This window comes from Blennius ocellaris, assembly GCF_963422515.1.
Source record: "Blennius ocellaris genome assembly, chromosome: 1".
NCBI classification, from domain to species: domain Eukaryota; kingdom Metazoa; phylum Chordata; class Actinopteri; order Blenniiformes; family Blenniidae; genus Blennius; species Blennius ocellaris.
Genome location: NC_137650.1, coordinates 16,886,867 through 16,899,896, shown reverse-complemented (window position 1 = coordinate 16,899,896; position 13,030 = coordinate 16,886,867). Strand labels below are relative to the sequence as shown.

General features: G+C 39.9%; 1 protein-coding gene across 1 annotated transcript in view; it reads left to right on the top strand.

The window, feature by feature from the left end:
- Window positions 1-13,030, top strand: part of LOC308132290 (neural-cadherin) — a gene marked incomplete at both ends in the record, with an annotated part of 403,944 nt that overhangs the window by 138,432 nt on the left and 252,482 nt on the right. The window contains one exon of the mRNA XM_080499326.1: window positions 3,534-3,783. Coding sequence (XP_080355452.1) covers window positions 3,534-3,783 — 250 coding nt within the window. The remainder of the gene's footprint in view (window positions 1-3,533; window positions 3,784-13,030) is intronic.

Here is a 13,030-nt window from a genome sequence, read left to right as displayed (position 1 = left end):
TGTACGGCTATGAACTAGAGCCCCGACCACAGATTTTACTAATTATTCTCCCCCAATTCAGTCTTTCATCTCCGTCGCCTGAAAATAGCACAGTGTATTTGCACCATAAAACAACAGTCCACAGTTTTTTCAAGTTCAGGTCATGACCATCAATCACACCAAGCTATTGCGACAATGACAAGGCTTGGAGAAGTTGTGTCACTTAAGCTGCATGTAAAATTAAAAGAAACTGAAAATGAAAGGCAGCTGCTTCACACTAGACTGAAAGCAGCAAGGATTTAAACCCTCCACACTCTGGGATTTCTAAATGAAAGTAAGCTGAATTTCATGTGAAAACATGATTGTAGTGCAGTTCTTGCACTATTTAACTTGAGCCTCATCCATAAGCAGAGTGATTCGTGCACTCACCTCACAGCAAGAAGGTCGTGGGTTTAAATATGGCCCGGGGCCTTTCTGTGTGGTGTTTGCATGTGCACCCTGTGTGTGCGTCGGTTTCCTCCAGGTACTCCGGTTTCCTCCCACATTCCCCAAAAACATACACTGGGGGTACCTGAGCAAGACCCTCAGCTCCCCTTAAGCGCTGCGCTGTGTGGCTGCAACCAATGGCTCAATTCGGTATGAATTTCCCCTTGGGGATTAACACAGTGCTACGTTCCACTCATTGGGTTTCTCAAAGTACCTAAATATACCTCGAATACTGTTGTTTTTATTTGACTCAACTTTCCATCAATCTGCTTTGATCCAGATCTCTGTGAACAGTACCTCATTCCCTAATCAAACTCTGAAGCCTTACGTAAGACAACGTGTCATTTAGTGGGACTTTAAATTCGTCTCTGCAGGCATCTGACAGAGCTCATCAAGATGAAAGTTATCGCCAACATTATTGCTTGAACTATAAGTGAACTGAGCTGAGGACAAAGACAAATAAATAGTTTTGTAATGAAACTAACTTCTGGGTGATGATCACGGAACTCACAGAAATAGTGAGGACACAGGGTTTAGTCTGACAATGTTATTTTTTCTTTTTTAATTGACAAGCAAACATAGGAGATTTGAACCCGAGTTTTTTACCTTTTGCTTTGGGCATGACTGATTTTCACGGCAAAGGAAAAAATTTATTCAAATCGTCCCTATCGAACACCCACCATGATTTCATTATCCTTCATTAGTTTTCATATCAGTCTGAGATGGCCATCTATCCATTCATCCATTCATCTATCCATCCATCCATACATCCATCAGCACTTCACCTTTTCCAGGGTTAGAGGGTGCATGAGTCTATCGAAGCAATAGACTAGAGTACTAATTAGTGAAGTTGCGTACACTGCTGAGTGGTGCATGGTAGGGGATTTGGAAGAAGGTGTACGCAATGCTGACTTTAAAATAAGTAGGTACATATCATAGACCCATGTTTACCATGAACTACCCCGAAACTGCTAGTTACATTCACCTATTCACCAATAGCAGCTGCTGCAATTGGAAGGAATAAAGGGTTCAGTGTTTTGCTCAAGGACATGTCGACATATAAACAGAAAAATGAGGGATTGAGCTCGCAACCATGTGATTAAAAGGCAACCTGCTTAACATTAGCTATAGTGTGCCAAAATTAGAGGCAGCTATGGCTTATTTGGTAGAGCCGGTCATCTATCAACCTTAAGGCTGCAAGTTTGATCCCCCGTCAGTTGAAGTGTCCTTGAGAAAGACACTGAAGCAAATTGAGCACCTTGCATGGCAGCTGCCTCCATTGGTGTGTGTGTGAGAGAGCGCATGCATATGACTAACAATGTGAAGAGCCATTAACTCAGTGGAGAAAACTCTCTTAGTGAACTCCAGCTCCCGTCACGGCAGCAGCTTGATCCTGTGATACCAGGCAGGATGGATCATGCTTTCCACCAAATTGCACATTTATTCCAGCCTACCACTGTTTAGTGCCATTGAGTCTGAATCGGTTGTTGCATCAGTTTCCTGTTTTCGCTGCCGGCGGTGACACCTACTGTGGTCTTCTGCTGCTTCATCTCAGCTGCTTCATGCGTGTATGGAGAGAGGATCTTTCAGTTGTTACCGGTGGTTATTTTACTTCCTGCTGTCTTTTTTGTCATCACCAACCGGTCCGACTGTTCTCTCCACTGATACTCTGTGGAAACCCTGCAGACGGTTGTGTGGGAAAATCCCCTCAGATCCAGTTTGTGAATTGATCAAAGCCAGTTAAAACACATTTCTGTCTTGTTCTGATGTTCAATTTAGAGTTCAGCCACTCATCTTCTACATGCCTGAACACATTGTCTCTTTATGTTATTGGCTCAATACATATTTCCAATAATGAGTTTAACCTTGTATTGAGTGTACGGGTATTATATCAAGCAAAATTATCTTGTTTTCACTATGTGGCTGGTCCAAAATGAGTTGACTAAATTGCACATACTCTCTTGTTAGACTTTATTCTGTTAAAAGCTTGTTTTTTGTATTGTAATATATTCCAGATTAAATTAGACTGAACTGCAAGCAAAATAAATCATGTGAATAAACTCTGACAGTTTATTAGCCTTTTTTTTGTTTATCAAACAGTGATATTTCACGAAGCTTTTGTTAAGTTAGTCCCATTGAAACTACTATTTGGAAGCTAGTGAGTGTTCCCTGAGGCTTTATGGCCATACAGTTTGGTTGCTGAAGCACTCCACTGGCTTCTGCTTGCACATGTATTATTCATGTGCAGTGCACGCCTGTTTGTGTGTGGACACACCAGCCTAATGCAATGTAAGGTGAATTGGAGAATTGAGCTTTTGATGGTGAAAATGTTCTTGTTAGTGTAAAATATGCTTGTTCAAATCCCTGGTGGTCTGCTCAGTTTTAGCAAGGCAATCAATTTGTGGCCAAGTGAGTCCGGGCTCCATGGATTCCCAATGTGCAACACAGAGGCAGAAACGTTGCAAAATGACAATCTCAATATGAACTCCTCCCCCCTTCCCCCTCTGGGTTCAGAAAGGGGAAATTGGGAAATTTTAAAACGTTGTCTCAGCTTTGAGTTGTGGATGGGCAAAGACACACATTTGCGGAAAACTGATGTCATCAACCCCGCCGCAACGTCACTGAACAAGAACATTGTCACTTAATGACTACATTGTCCAGGTCCAGCTGCAGAAGCTGCTGATGCTAGTCACTTTAATAAGGCCAGATGTTGGATTTCTCAAGTACGAGGGTGGGCAGGAGTATTTTTAGTGTCTTCTCCATTTCTGTGTTCTCTGTGTCTTTTTCCACATTTTTTGTTTTAGTTTGGTGAGTCATCGCCCGAAAAAAAAAATGTTTTACATTATTCCAAGAAATTACATGGTCATTTAAAAGCAGGACGCAACGTTTTATGTGGAAATACATAGTTCTACAAGTTTTATGTTGTCATAATAATGTTTCTGACTAACATCTTGTCAGAACACCTTGGCATTCCTCGGGAGGCTTCACAGAGAAAAGGATTTGTTTTGCTTGACAATTGCGTCAGTTTACACTTTGCGTTTGTCTTCTTCTTTTCGTCTTCTCTTTAGTGTCAGCCAGCGACTGTGACTCAGAGGAGAATGCGGAGTTGACTTATTACACCCTGAGTCCGGACTTCACAATTTCTCCTCATGGGACCATCTTCCCTGCGGGATCTCTGGATTACGAGAGACCCAACCACCTATACGAATTTGTCGTCATGGCCATCGACAAAGGGGAGGTCCCTCGCACTGGCACCACTACTGTCCGCATTAGGATGGCAAATGTCAATGACGAGGCTCCGGAGTTTTCCCAACACATGTAAGTATGACTCTGAAATTACTTTCTGTTTTTTTGCTGTCAGAGGGAATAAACACACTGCCAACCCACTGAGTGCCTATCTTACTGGCATGAGACACTGCTGTCATATGACTGTTAGTGTTGGAGACAACGACTGGAAGGTTGGTCATTCCCTTCAAACTGTGGTTGCATTCGAGGACTTGAGGCGTATCTTTGAGTTTTTCTCACAATAATGTTTGATGATCAAATCAGTTTTATTTCATGAGTGCCAAAATATGCCATAGTGAAACATCATCGTATGAAGACTGAGAAAAGGAAGATGCTAATTGTCGGCCTCCTAACAGTCCAAAGGTATAAGTTTAGACTGACTGTGGCAAGGTGATCCCAGCCTTGCGTCAAAAATGATGTGTGTGAATATGACAAACACCGTAAAGCAATCTTGGGCTGCTGAACCAGCTTTAAAGCATTATGTCAATGAAAGCCATTTGGCGTTAAAAGTCTAATGATGGACTTATGAAAGATGCTTTTGTTAAGCTGTTTTGTGGGGATATGTTCTAATCTTACAAACTAGTCGGTTATAAACTTCCAAAGCCACAAGCAGATCTTGTGAACTCCGGCTGGTGTTTACTGGAAATGCGTACATGCGTTACAGTTACTATGTATTGTGTTACTGGCTTTTTCTAAAATGGGATGTTGGAACCTTCTTTAAAAAAAACCTCCCAAACACAAGACTGAGAACTCACTTCATTCATCACTCATCCCGCTATGTAATGAAATACTGAAGGACTGAAATGTTTCAGTTTATCACAGGATATACATTATTGCAGAAGCCTGTAGACACACTGCTGTAAAGAACAAATGCAGCACAAGCATTACTATGCATCAATGTCTGCAGGCAGACTGAAGTGTAGTGGTTGTACACATGATCAGAAAACAGATATTTTATCTGCATAAATATATTTTACCCTCCTGGTTGTTGCATACAGGTAACTCAGTGAGAGAGTGTGACAGACACTGCTTTCAGGGAATCCATCCATTGGCTTTTGGCGAGTATTAGATCCTGAACTGACTGATTGTCAAATCAAGCAAAAAAAACTACAATTCAAATAATTTGTTGTTTGACATCTGTCAAGACAAATAAGCCCATTCTATCCTCTCAAATATCAAAATGTGCCTGTTCCCCTCCATTGTCATATGAAGCTACAGCTAATATCTTTGTGTGTTGAAGTGTTTGTCAGACAAAACAAACAATTTCACAGGAGCCTAAAAATGCCCTGAGGAGCTTTTTATTTTGGTGACATTTACCAGACAAATTGATTAATGAACTCAATGAAAATGTGACAAATTAAATTTGAATGAAAAATAAGAATTATTTTGATATTGCATGTCCCATATTCTATTTGTTGATGTTTTATCCAAATCCATGTGATTGTTTAAACATGTGAGAAGCAAATTTCCTCTTGGAAGGTCATTGAGGGCAGTTTTTGCAGCTCTTGAGCATCTAATGTTTCCCCTGTGTTCACCAATAGTGACTCATATTCAGTAATAGAGGCCAAATGAAAGGTCACAGTGATGAAAAAAAGACAAAGCTCTTTAGTATGTAAAGGAAAATGTCAGCTATTTCTTTTGGTGAAATTGGCATCTCTTTCTCGACAACTTTTCTCCAATCTTAGAGTGTGATTTAAGCTTCCATACACAAAAAAACAGAGGCACAAATATATGCGATATTGGCTGCAGAAATAATCCAAATTGAATACATCAAATCCATTTAGATACACATCTTGAATTTGGACACATACTCTCCAAGACCAGTGACATGTGTTCAGTAGTATTTTGCTTTGTTGTTTTGAGTAAAATATATATATTTTTTTAACATATACCTTTGACATGGTTTGACGCTTCCGTGTTTATTGGGAACGTCACCATACAATGTTTCTGGTGAAGACAGAACACCATTGAAATATGTCAAAGGTATGTGGTAAGAATCTACTTGTTTGAAAAGTTGAAATCAGCCGACTCACAAACCGAAGACATAGTGAATGTAATTAAACTATAGATACATGTGTTGTCAGTGAAATGTGTTGATTGTGTTGATGTGTTGATTTCATCCTCTGAAACAGTGGATGAAATGAGTGTCAGCCAGTCAGAGGCAGAGTAGAGAGGTCATGGCTTCATCATCCTATGGGAAAGAAATAGACAATATGGCTTATAGATTCAGCTGAATGGTGCATCATAGGGGATTTGAAAGTTGGTGTACGCATTGCTGACTGAAGAATAAATAGGTATATGTCTGTTTACTCATGTTTACCCTGGACCACAAAATTGAGGTTTGAAAAATTCTCAAATTAGCATCACCGTGGTTAAATTTAGGTCGATGATGCGCAGCAACTCATAACGCCACAAATGATCAACCAGAAAAATGTCACAAAAGGACTTTAATAGTGTCTTACGACAGAAAGCGACTGTGAGTAGTAAAATGTTAGTTATTTTTAAGCTGGTAAAGGAGTATGAAAGGGAGAGATGGGAAGGACTAAATGCTGAGAAGATAACTCCATTTCACTTCCCCTTGTATGTTTCATGGTGGACTTGTATTATTTGTAACTTGTTAACTGTTCCCATGATTGTGTTGCGGGTTTGAGTCGATAGTAATGATTCAAATTCTGTGGAGAATGGAGAGATGGATGGAGGAACCGTGTTCTTTGATCATGCTCATGTGTTTAACACTACAAGAATGATGGCACAGAAAATATCCATTGATATTTCTATCGGCACAAATCGTCCATGCACACCGGTTCTGAGTGAGTGGAGTGAAATCTTTACAGCGCTGACTGCACACGCAACTGAATCTCTTTCCCTCAGAGTCCGGCTGGTCAAGCTTTGTCAGGGTTGCTCCTCACAGTTGCTTCCTAATTCAGCGTGGCAGCTGCCAATACACCCCCAACCCCACCCCCCCCACTACTGCTTCTGTGGCGCTTGCATCTTTTAATTAGTTGATTTTCTCGCAGAGAGCTGGGCAGATTGGTGTGGCGGGGTCAATCAACCATATCAACCAGCACCCTGAGGAGGTCCTGAGCCTGAACCCTGCCTTCTGTGTGTGTGTGTGTGTGTGTGTGTGTGTGTGTGTGTGTGTGTGTGTGTGTGTGTGTGTGTGTGTGTGTGTGTGTGTGTGTGTGTGTGGTGGGTCAGTAATTCAGGAGGGTGTTAATATGGATGCACTGATATAATGTGCATTCATGCGTAATGCATTTGATATGTTTGCATTTATGTTGTTTCTAGTGGATGGGGGTTTGTGTACGTGTAGGTAGGTGTGTGTGTTTGTTTGTGTGTGTCAGTTGTATGGATTTACTGTCAGGGACAGCAGAATAATCAGAAAGTTTTTCTTCCATAACCCTCAACCCTCTCCCTCAGCTGCCACAAAAAACAGTACTTGACGATCTATTCACACACGCACGCAACACACAACACACACACACACACACACACACACACACACACACACACACACACACACACACACACACACACACACACACACACACACACACACACACACACACACACACACATACACAAGGGCAGGTCTGAACAAACAGATGTGGTCTCTTTGATGAGACAAACACAGTGGAGACGATTTAAAGATTAAATTCATTACTTTGTCTTTATGTGTTTGCTTTGTGTGTTTGCGGGGGAACACCCTGGACAAGTGGGGATTCGGTGCATGTGATGGAGACGGAAGGAAAAGAGAACATAGTGTAGAGATGTCATTAAATATGTCATTATATATCAACATCCAGGCAGCAAACCGGACCTGTTGAGATGAAGTCCTGGAGTTTGAGCCACACAATGCTTTGTGTATGTATGTATGTGTGTGTGTGTGCGTGCGTGCGTGCGTGCTGGTGTACGTGTGTCAGTCAGCCCACCTTTCATTGACGTTGTGCCACTTTTGCCAGAAGGACCATGTTACTGTACCTACCCGCACATGTGTGTTGCCGTGGAAACCACCCGGGTGGCTTCCTGCACTGTTATTGGATGTGTCTGTACGTCTTACATGTGTTCATTTGTGTCAGCTCTCAATGTTATTGGTTTTCTTGTCAGAACTTTTCTTTTCTTTTAACTTTATGCAGACTTTGTTATTTTTCATGAAACAACAATATATTATGTGTTTTTGAGTTAGCAGCAGTAGCAGTCATCTTTGTAGTATGATTATTTTTGCTTTGCATTATTACGTCCTTCTTTGTCATATGTGTAAATTATCTAAACTGACAGCTTTTGCCACTCCTTTTCATGTCACTCCTCCCAGCTTTAGCGCATCGAATTGGTGAACAAACTGTCAGATGACGAAACATGACATAGAATTGAGATATAAACTCTACAGTTATATACATTATTAATATTGAGCTGGCTATTTTGAATACAAAGTTGAAAAATATCCACTGTTTTTGACAAAGCTAGTGCATATGTTTTCTCATGAGAAAGTTACTTATGACGAATAGTAACCAAAAGTGAGTGATTGATGGAAATAAAATGCAACAAAGACACGGGGAAAATACAGAGAAAAATGTCAGTTTTTGAATGATTCGTAGAATTTAACCATGATGAAATGGAGTGACTAGTTAATGAACTTTGTGTTTTCTATACACTTACAGAAATCACCTTTATATTTTGCAATGAACAGAATGCATAAGACAATTAAATATCCAGTCAAAGAACATAAAAGAAACATTGTGGTTAAAATGTATCAGGTCACTGACCACTTTATTAGGTACGCCTTGTTTTTTTTCTTTGTTTTCTTTGATGGCTTCCATCAAGAAACACAGAAATGTCCCACATCAGCATCACAATGGCATACAAATCACATAGAGGCAAATACACAGAGAAGAAACAAAAACACATGTACATGCACAGAACTACAACAAAGTATTATGAGATAAAAGAAAATGATAGGTTTAGGTTGTGGGGTCTTGGTAGAGGAAACGGACTATTCCTTCATTATGGATAGTGTTGCATGTAGTTAAAAAATGTTGCCAATGTGAATGAAAATCATTTTTCCTTTTACGGGACCAATACGCCATTTTTCCTGAGGATGAACAGATGTTTGCCTCCGATAGCCAAAGCCCAATTGTTAGCAAGAGATCAGATTTCCACCTCGGTGTTATACTTTTTTTGCAATTAATAAGGGAAGCAGTGTAAGTTAAATGGAGTGGCTTCATGTAAGATTGGATTTTAAAAGGTTACCACTTCAAAGTCTGCTCGAAAATTAATCCCATGTATCCTGGATAAAGCTTTACAGATATCACTTTCTAATTTACTGCACTGCCATTTGGTATGGAGGGACATTCCCTCCTGCAATCCACATCTGAAATAAAATAGGTGATATATTTGAATTGAATCCATGTAATTTCCTGGGTGAATTGAATGAAGGAAAAATCTCTGGCTTGTTAAAGCCCGGTTAAATAGTCAGCTACAATTTGGGGCTCAAACAACATTCAGATGGTACGAAGAGAGTATTGAACCTGCTTCAAAGTTCACCATGTCAGTTCTGGTGTTACTTTATACAGATTGATTATCTCATATGTTTCTGTTAACCAAGCCATCAACATTGGATCTTCGCACAGAGAACTGCTGCTCATTCTCCAACCTGGTTGTGCGTGAGAGTCCACGGAAATCAGCTGTTCTTCAAACACTCAGACCCCATTCACTTGACAACTTTTCAAGTTGACATGCATAATTTGTGTCTATTTGTTGCAAAAATGTCTTGCGTTTATGCAGCAACTTACAGAAAACGTCCGTTTCCATGAAAAAAACCAGAAACACTGAAAACTAAGTTCAGACAGAGAGAAATAGGCTCTAAACATGAACAATGGGAGTACACGGACATATGGACAGACAGCCAAGTTGGATGTTATTACAGTGACTGTCAACTATAAAACGACAAAGTTCCAGGAGAACATGGACTGAGAATCATGACACTCTGGAGGAAACATTGTTCTTATTGTCCAGAAACTATATAGAAATGGAGTATTTTCATAAAAAATCGTTTAAAGAGTCGTTTAAAACAAACAAAAAAAAAGATGGGGTTTCCAGTGACTCTGAGCACCCTCATCATGGAAACAGACACCCAACAGGCAACTGAAGTTTTGCATTTTCGCTGGAACTCGTTGTCGTGTAAACGGCCCTGAGAATTACGATACCACCGTGCAACTGAAAATCTTTTAACTGGCATGACAAGAGTTCAAGTTTTGCCTATGGATCCTAATTGGCATTACCAATAACATTTTATAAAATGAAACACATGAGTTATGTGATTCCAGTTTTGTTTTTGTATTTTAAAATGGGGACCATGCTCCCTCATTAAAGCCCCATCCTTAACATTACACATACGGCCTGTGATGTCAATTAAATCACTAACTGATGTGGACCATTTTAAGCTCATATTTTTCTCAGCATTTAAGTAATTAGGCAACCTTGGTCTTAAAATAATAAATGGATAAGCCGTACTTCCAGCAGTCATTACTTTATATTTAGTCATTCAGGAGGCCTGTACTTTAAAGGCTCTGTTATACGACTAGCTGCTTTTAACTTCTAAAATATTTGGCCCACACCTGAATCTTTGCCAAGTTATGTCCTGCACATTTAATGAAAATAGGAACTTTTTCTGTATCTTCACCCTGAACTACATCACATTTTTCAATTTTTGACAATTGTGTTTGTGTTACTCTATTAGAAATCCAGTGTATGCCTGAAATAAATCAAAATTTTGGAATGATGAGGAGTTCAACATTTAAATAACTTATGGAGATTTGGCATTTTTGAGCGACAACTCTTTCAAACATCTCCTGACCCCTTCAAAAGCTTTCATATCTAAAAAAAATATATATATATATCTAAAGGGAGATATTAGTTTTAAAGTGTTTTCTCCACAGCCTTGTTTGGCTTTGCAGACAGTGCTCAAACAAAAGGCATATTTCACAGGAATCGTGCCCATCTAACATCTTACTCTTGCTCTCATCTGTAAAGACGAGACTTATTTCAGACAATGGGGTGAAAGTCAAACACGCTGCCACATGATAATGAAGATAATGTCACACTCTGCTGCTTGGTATGAATACAGATTTCTGTCTTCTGTTTTTGTCATCTTTGGGTCAGTGACATGCCACTGTTTTCTATGAAATCACATCGTTTTGACATCCAAATGTTTATAACTTAGGAATTACTTGCCTCCTTCCTTATTTTTTTTTAATGCTGAGTTGAAAAACTCAAATAGATAAAGATAATTCTCAAACTGCAATCGTACAAGGGAAGTTGTAACATTTTTTTGTCAAACGGTGTTAAATTTCATGTTCTATAGTGATGCATTACTGTAACAGTTTTCAGATACTATAAAATAAAAGAACCACATGATTTTCTCTTACTGAGTGTAAGCACAGCTGCTTAAAGGAGGGGTGAAAATGAACGATAAAGGGCCAATAGATAGCTCATAAAAATCATTAAAAAGGTATGATATCACAAAGCTTTACAACCTGACGATAACTACGTTTTTGGAGAATAAACATAAGTCAATACATTTTACAATGCAATGCAAATCATATAACATCTACGATCCCAATTCTGGTTGTGTATTTAAGTTGCTGGGAAAATTTGACTTATCACCTACCAGAAGCCACCGCGAGCCATGCAATCCTCCGCTGCCTCCACCTGAAGGGCCGGAGAGGGAACGGTGTCGTTTCTGTTCTTGTCAGCTCGCTGAACGCTCAGTGGAGGTGACAATTTAAGCAGCTATTCTGTCCATCTATGCACACACATGAATAATACATGGCGGCTGAGTGGTAATTCATGCCATCGTAAGTACTGATTAGCAGGGAATCAGACGGCAGACTCTCCCTCGGATAAACCCACAATCAGTGAGCAGCAGTTGGATCTATCAACAGACACACATCATTATCCCCACGCCTTCCCTCCATTCTTCATGTATGCCTTATCTGGATAAACTAAATGAACTCAATAATTAGATTCTGTAATTAATTTCTACGACTGACATCGAGCATCGGCCTGAGGAACTCTACTGTTTTTCTTTTCCGACCAACGTGGCGAAAACAAAGTGAGAGAAAAAGTGAAAGAAAAAGGTTAAAAGTAATTAGAGCGTGTTGATGTACGTCTGAGGGGCTTTTTAATTGACTGCAGCATTGATTTGAGCCAAATTAGAGCTGCAGTTGAGGCCCGTGATCGTGAAAGGCATCGTGTCTTCGTATGAGTTCTGAACGTCTCACTCTCTCGCTCTCTCTCAGTCTGATCACTTTCTTTCACTCTCTCTCTCTCGCTCTCTCTTTCTCTCTCTCTCTTTTTCTCTGTGTTCTCCTTCAGACTGTAGCGTCGGCAGTCCTTCATGCGGCGGACGCCTACGAGCATCTGCTTGAAAGCATTAGAGAGGTATTCGCTGAGGTTAGGTTGATGTAAGTGTCAAACAGAATCAGCCTTAAAGCCTGTCCGGAAAATGAGCCGTGACAGTGGACCATTATCTCTTTGGTGTATATTTTTAAAATGTATATCCCTGGCTTGATATATCATCTTTGATGGAGAGCAGCATACATGGTCTGCTTTTAGCTGTGCTCTATGTAAAGTATGTACATATGTCTTCTCTATGTCCTCATCATGCTGCACGAACCATTCTTCATTTATCCTTCCATTTAGCGATTTGCTTGTGTATCCATTATGATGTACCACCATCATTTATCTGTCCAGCCATAAGTTCTTCCATCCATTTATATACCCGTTTTTACTTTGTTTTATTGAGGGCACTTTTACAGTACAATGATCTCACGTGAAAATTGAAATTTTTTGTTGCATTGTTAGTATCCATTGACATGGCAATGTTGCTTGACGCAACTGAAAACACTCAGGGCTCGTCTCTGGGTAGACAGCCGCAACGCTGCATACTGGTGATGCGCATCATGGCCGTATTAAATAGTTCTTCTGCACATGCTCAGTAGATGGACAATAACAATAGGAATGTCAGTGTACTGCCATTGTTCATGTTTAGTGTGTATTGTCTGCTGCATGTATGTGTGTGATTTCATTACATAAACAACCAACGACACCAAGTTGTGGCCCAACATAAAAAAATTAAAATGCATAGTTTTCAGTGTTTCTGCCATTTCTGTGTAAACTGACATTGTTGTCAAAAAGTTACTGTTTAAACATTAAACTTTTCTGAAACAAAAGCAGAAATGATGTGTTTTGACATGAAACATCACATAAATGGGGCCATAGT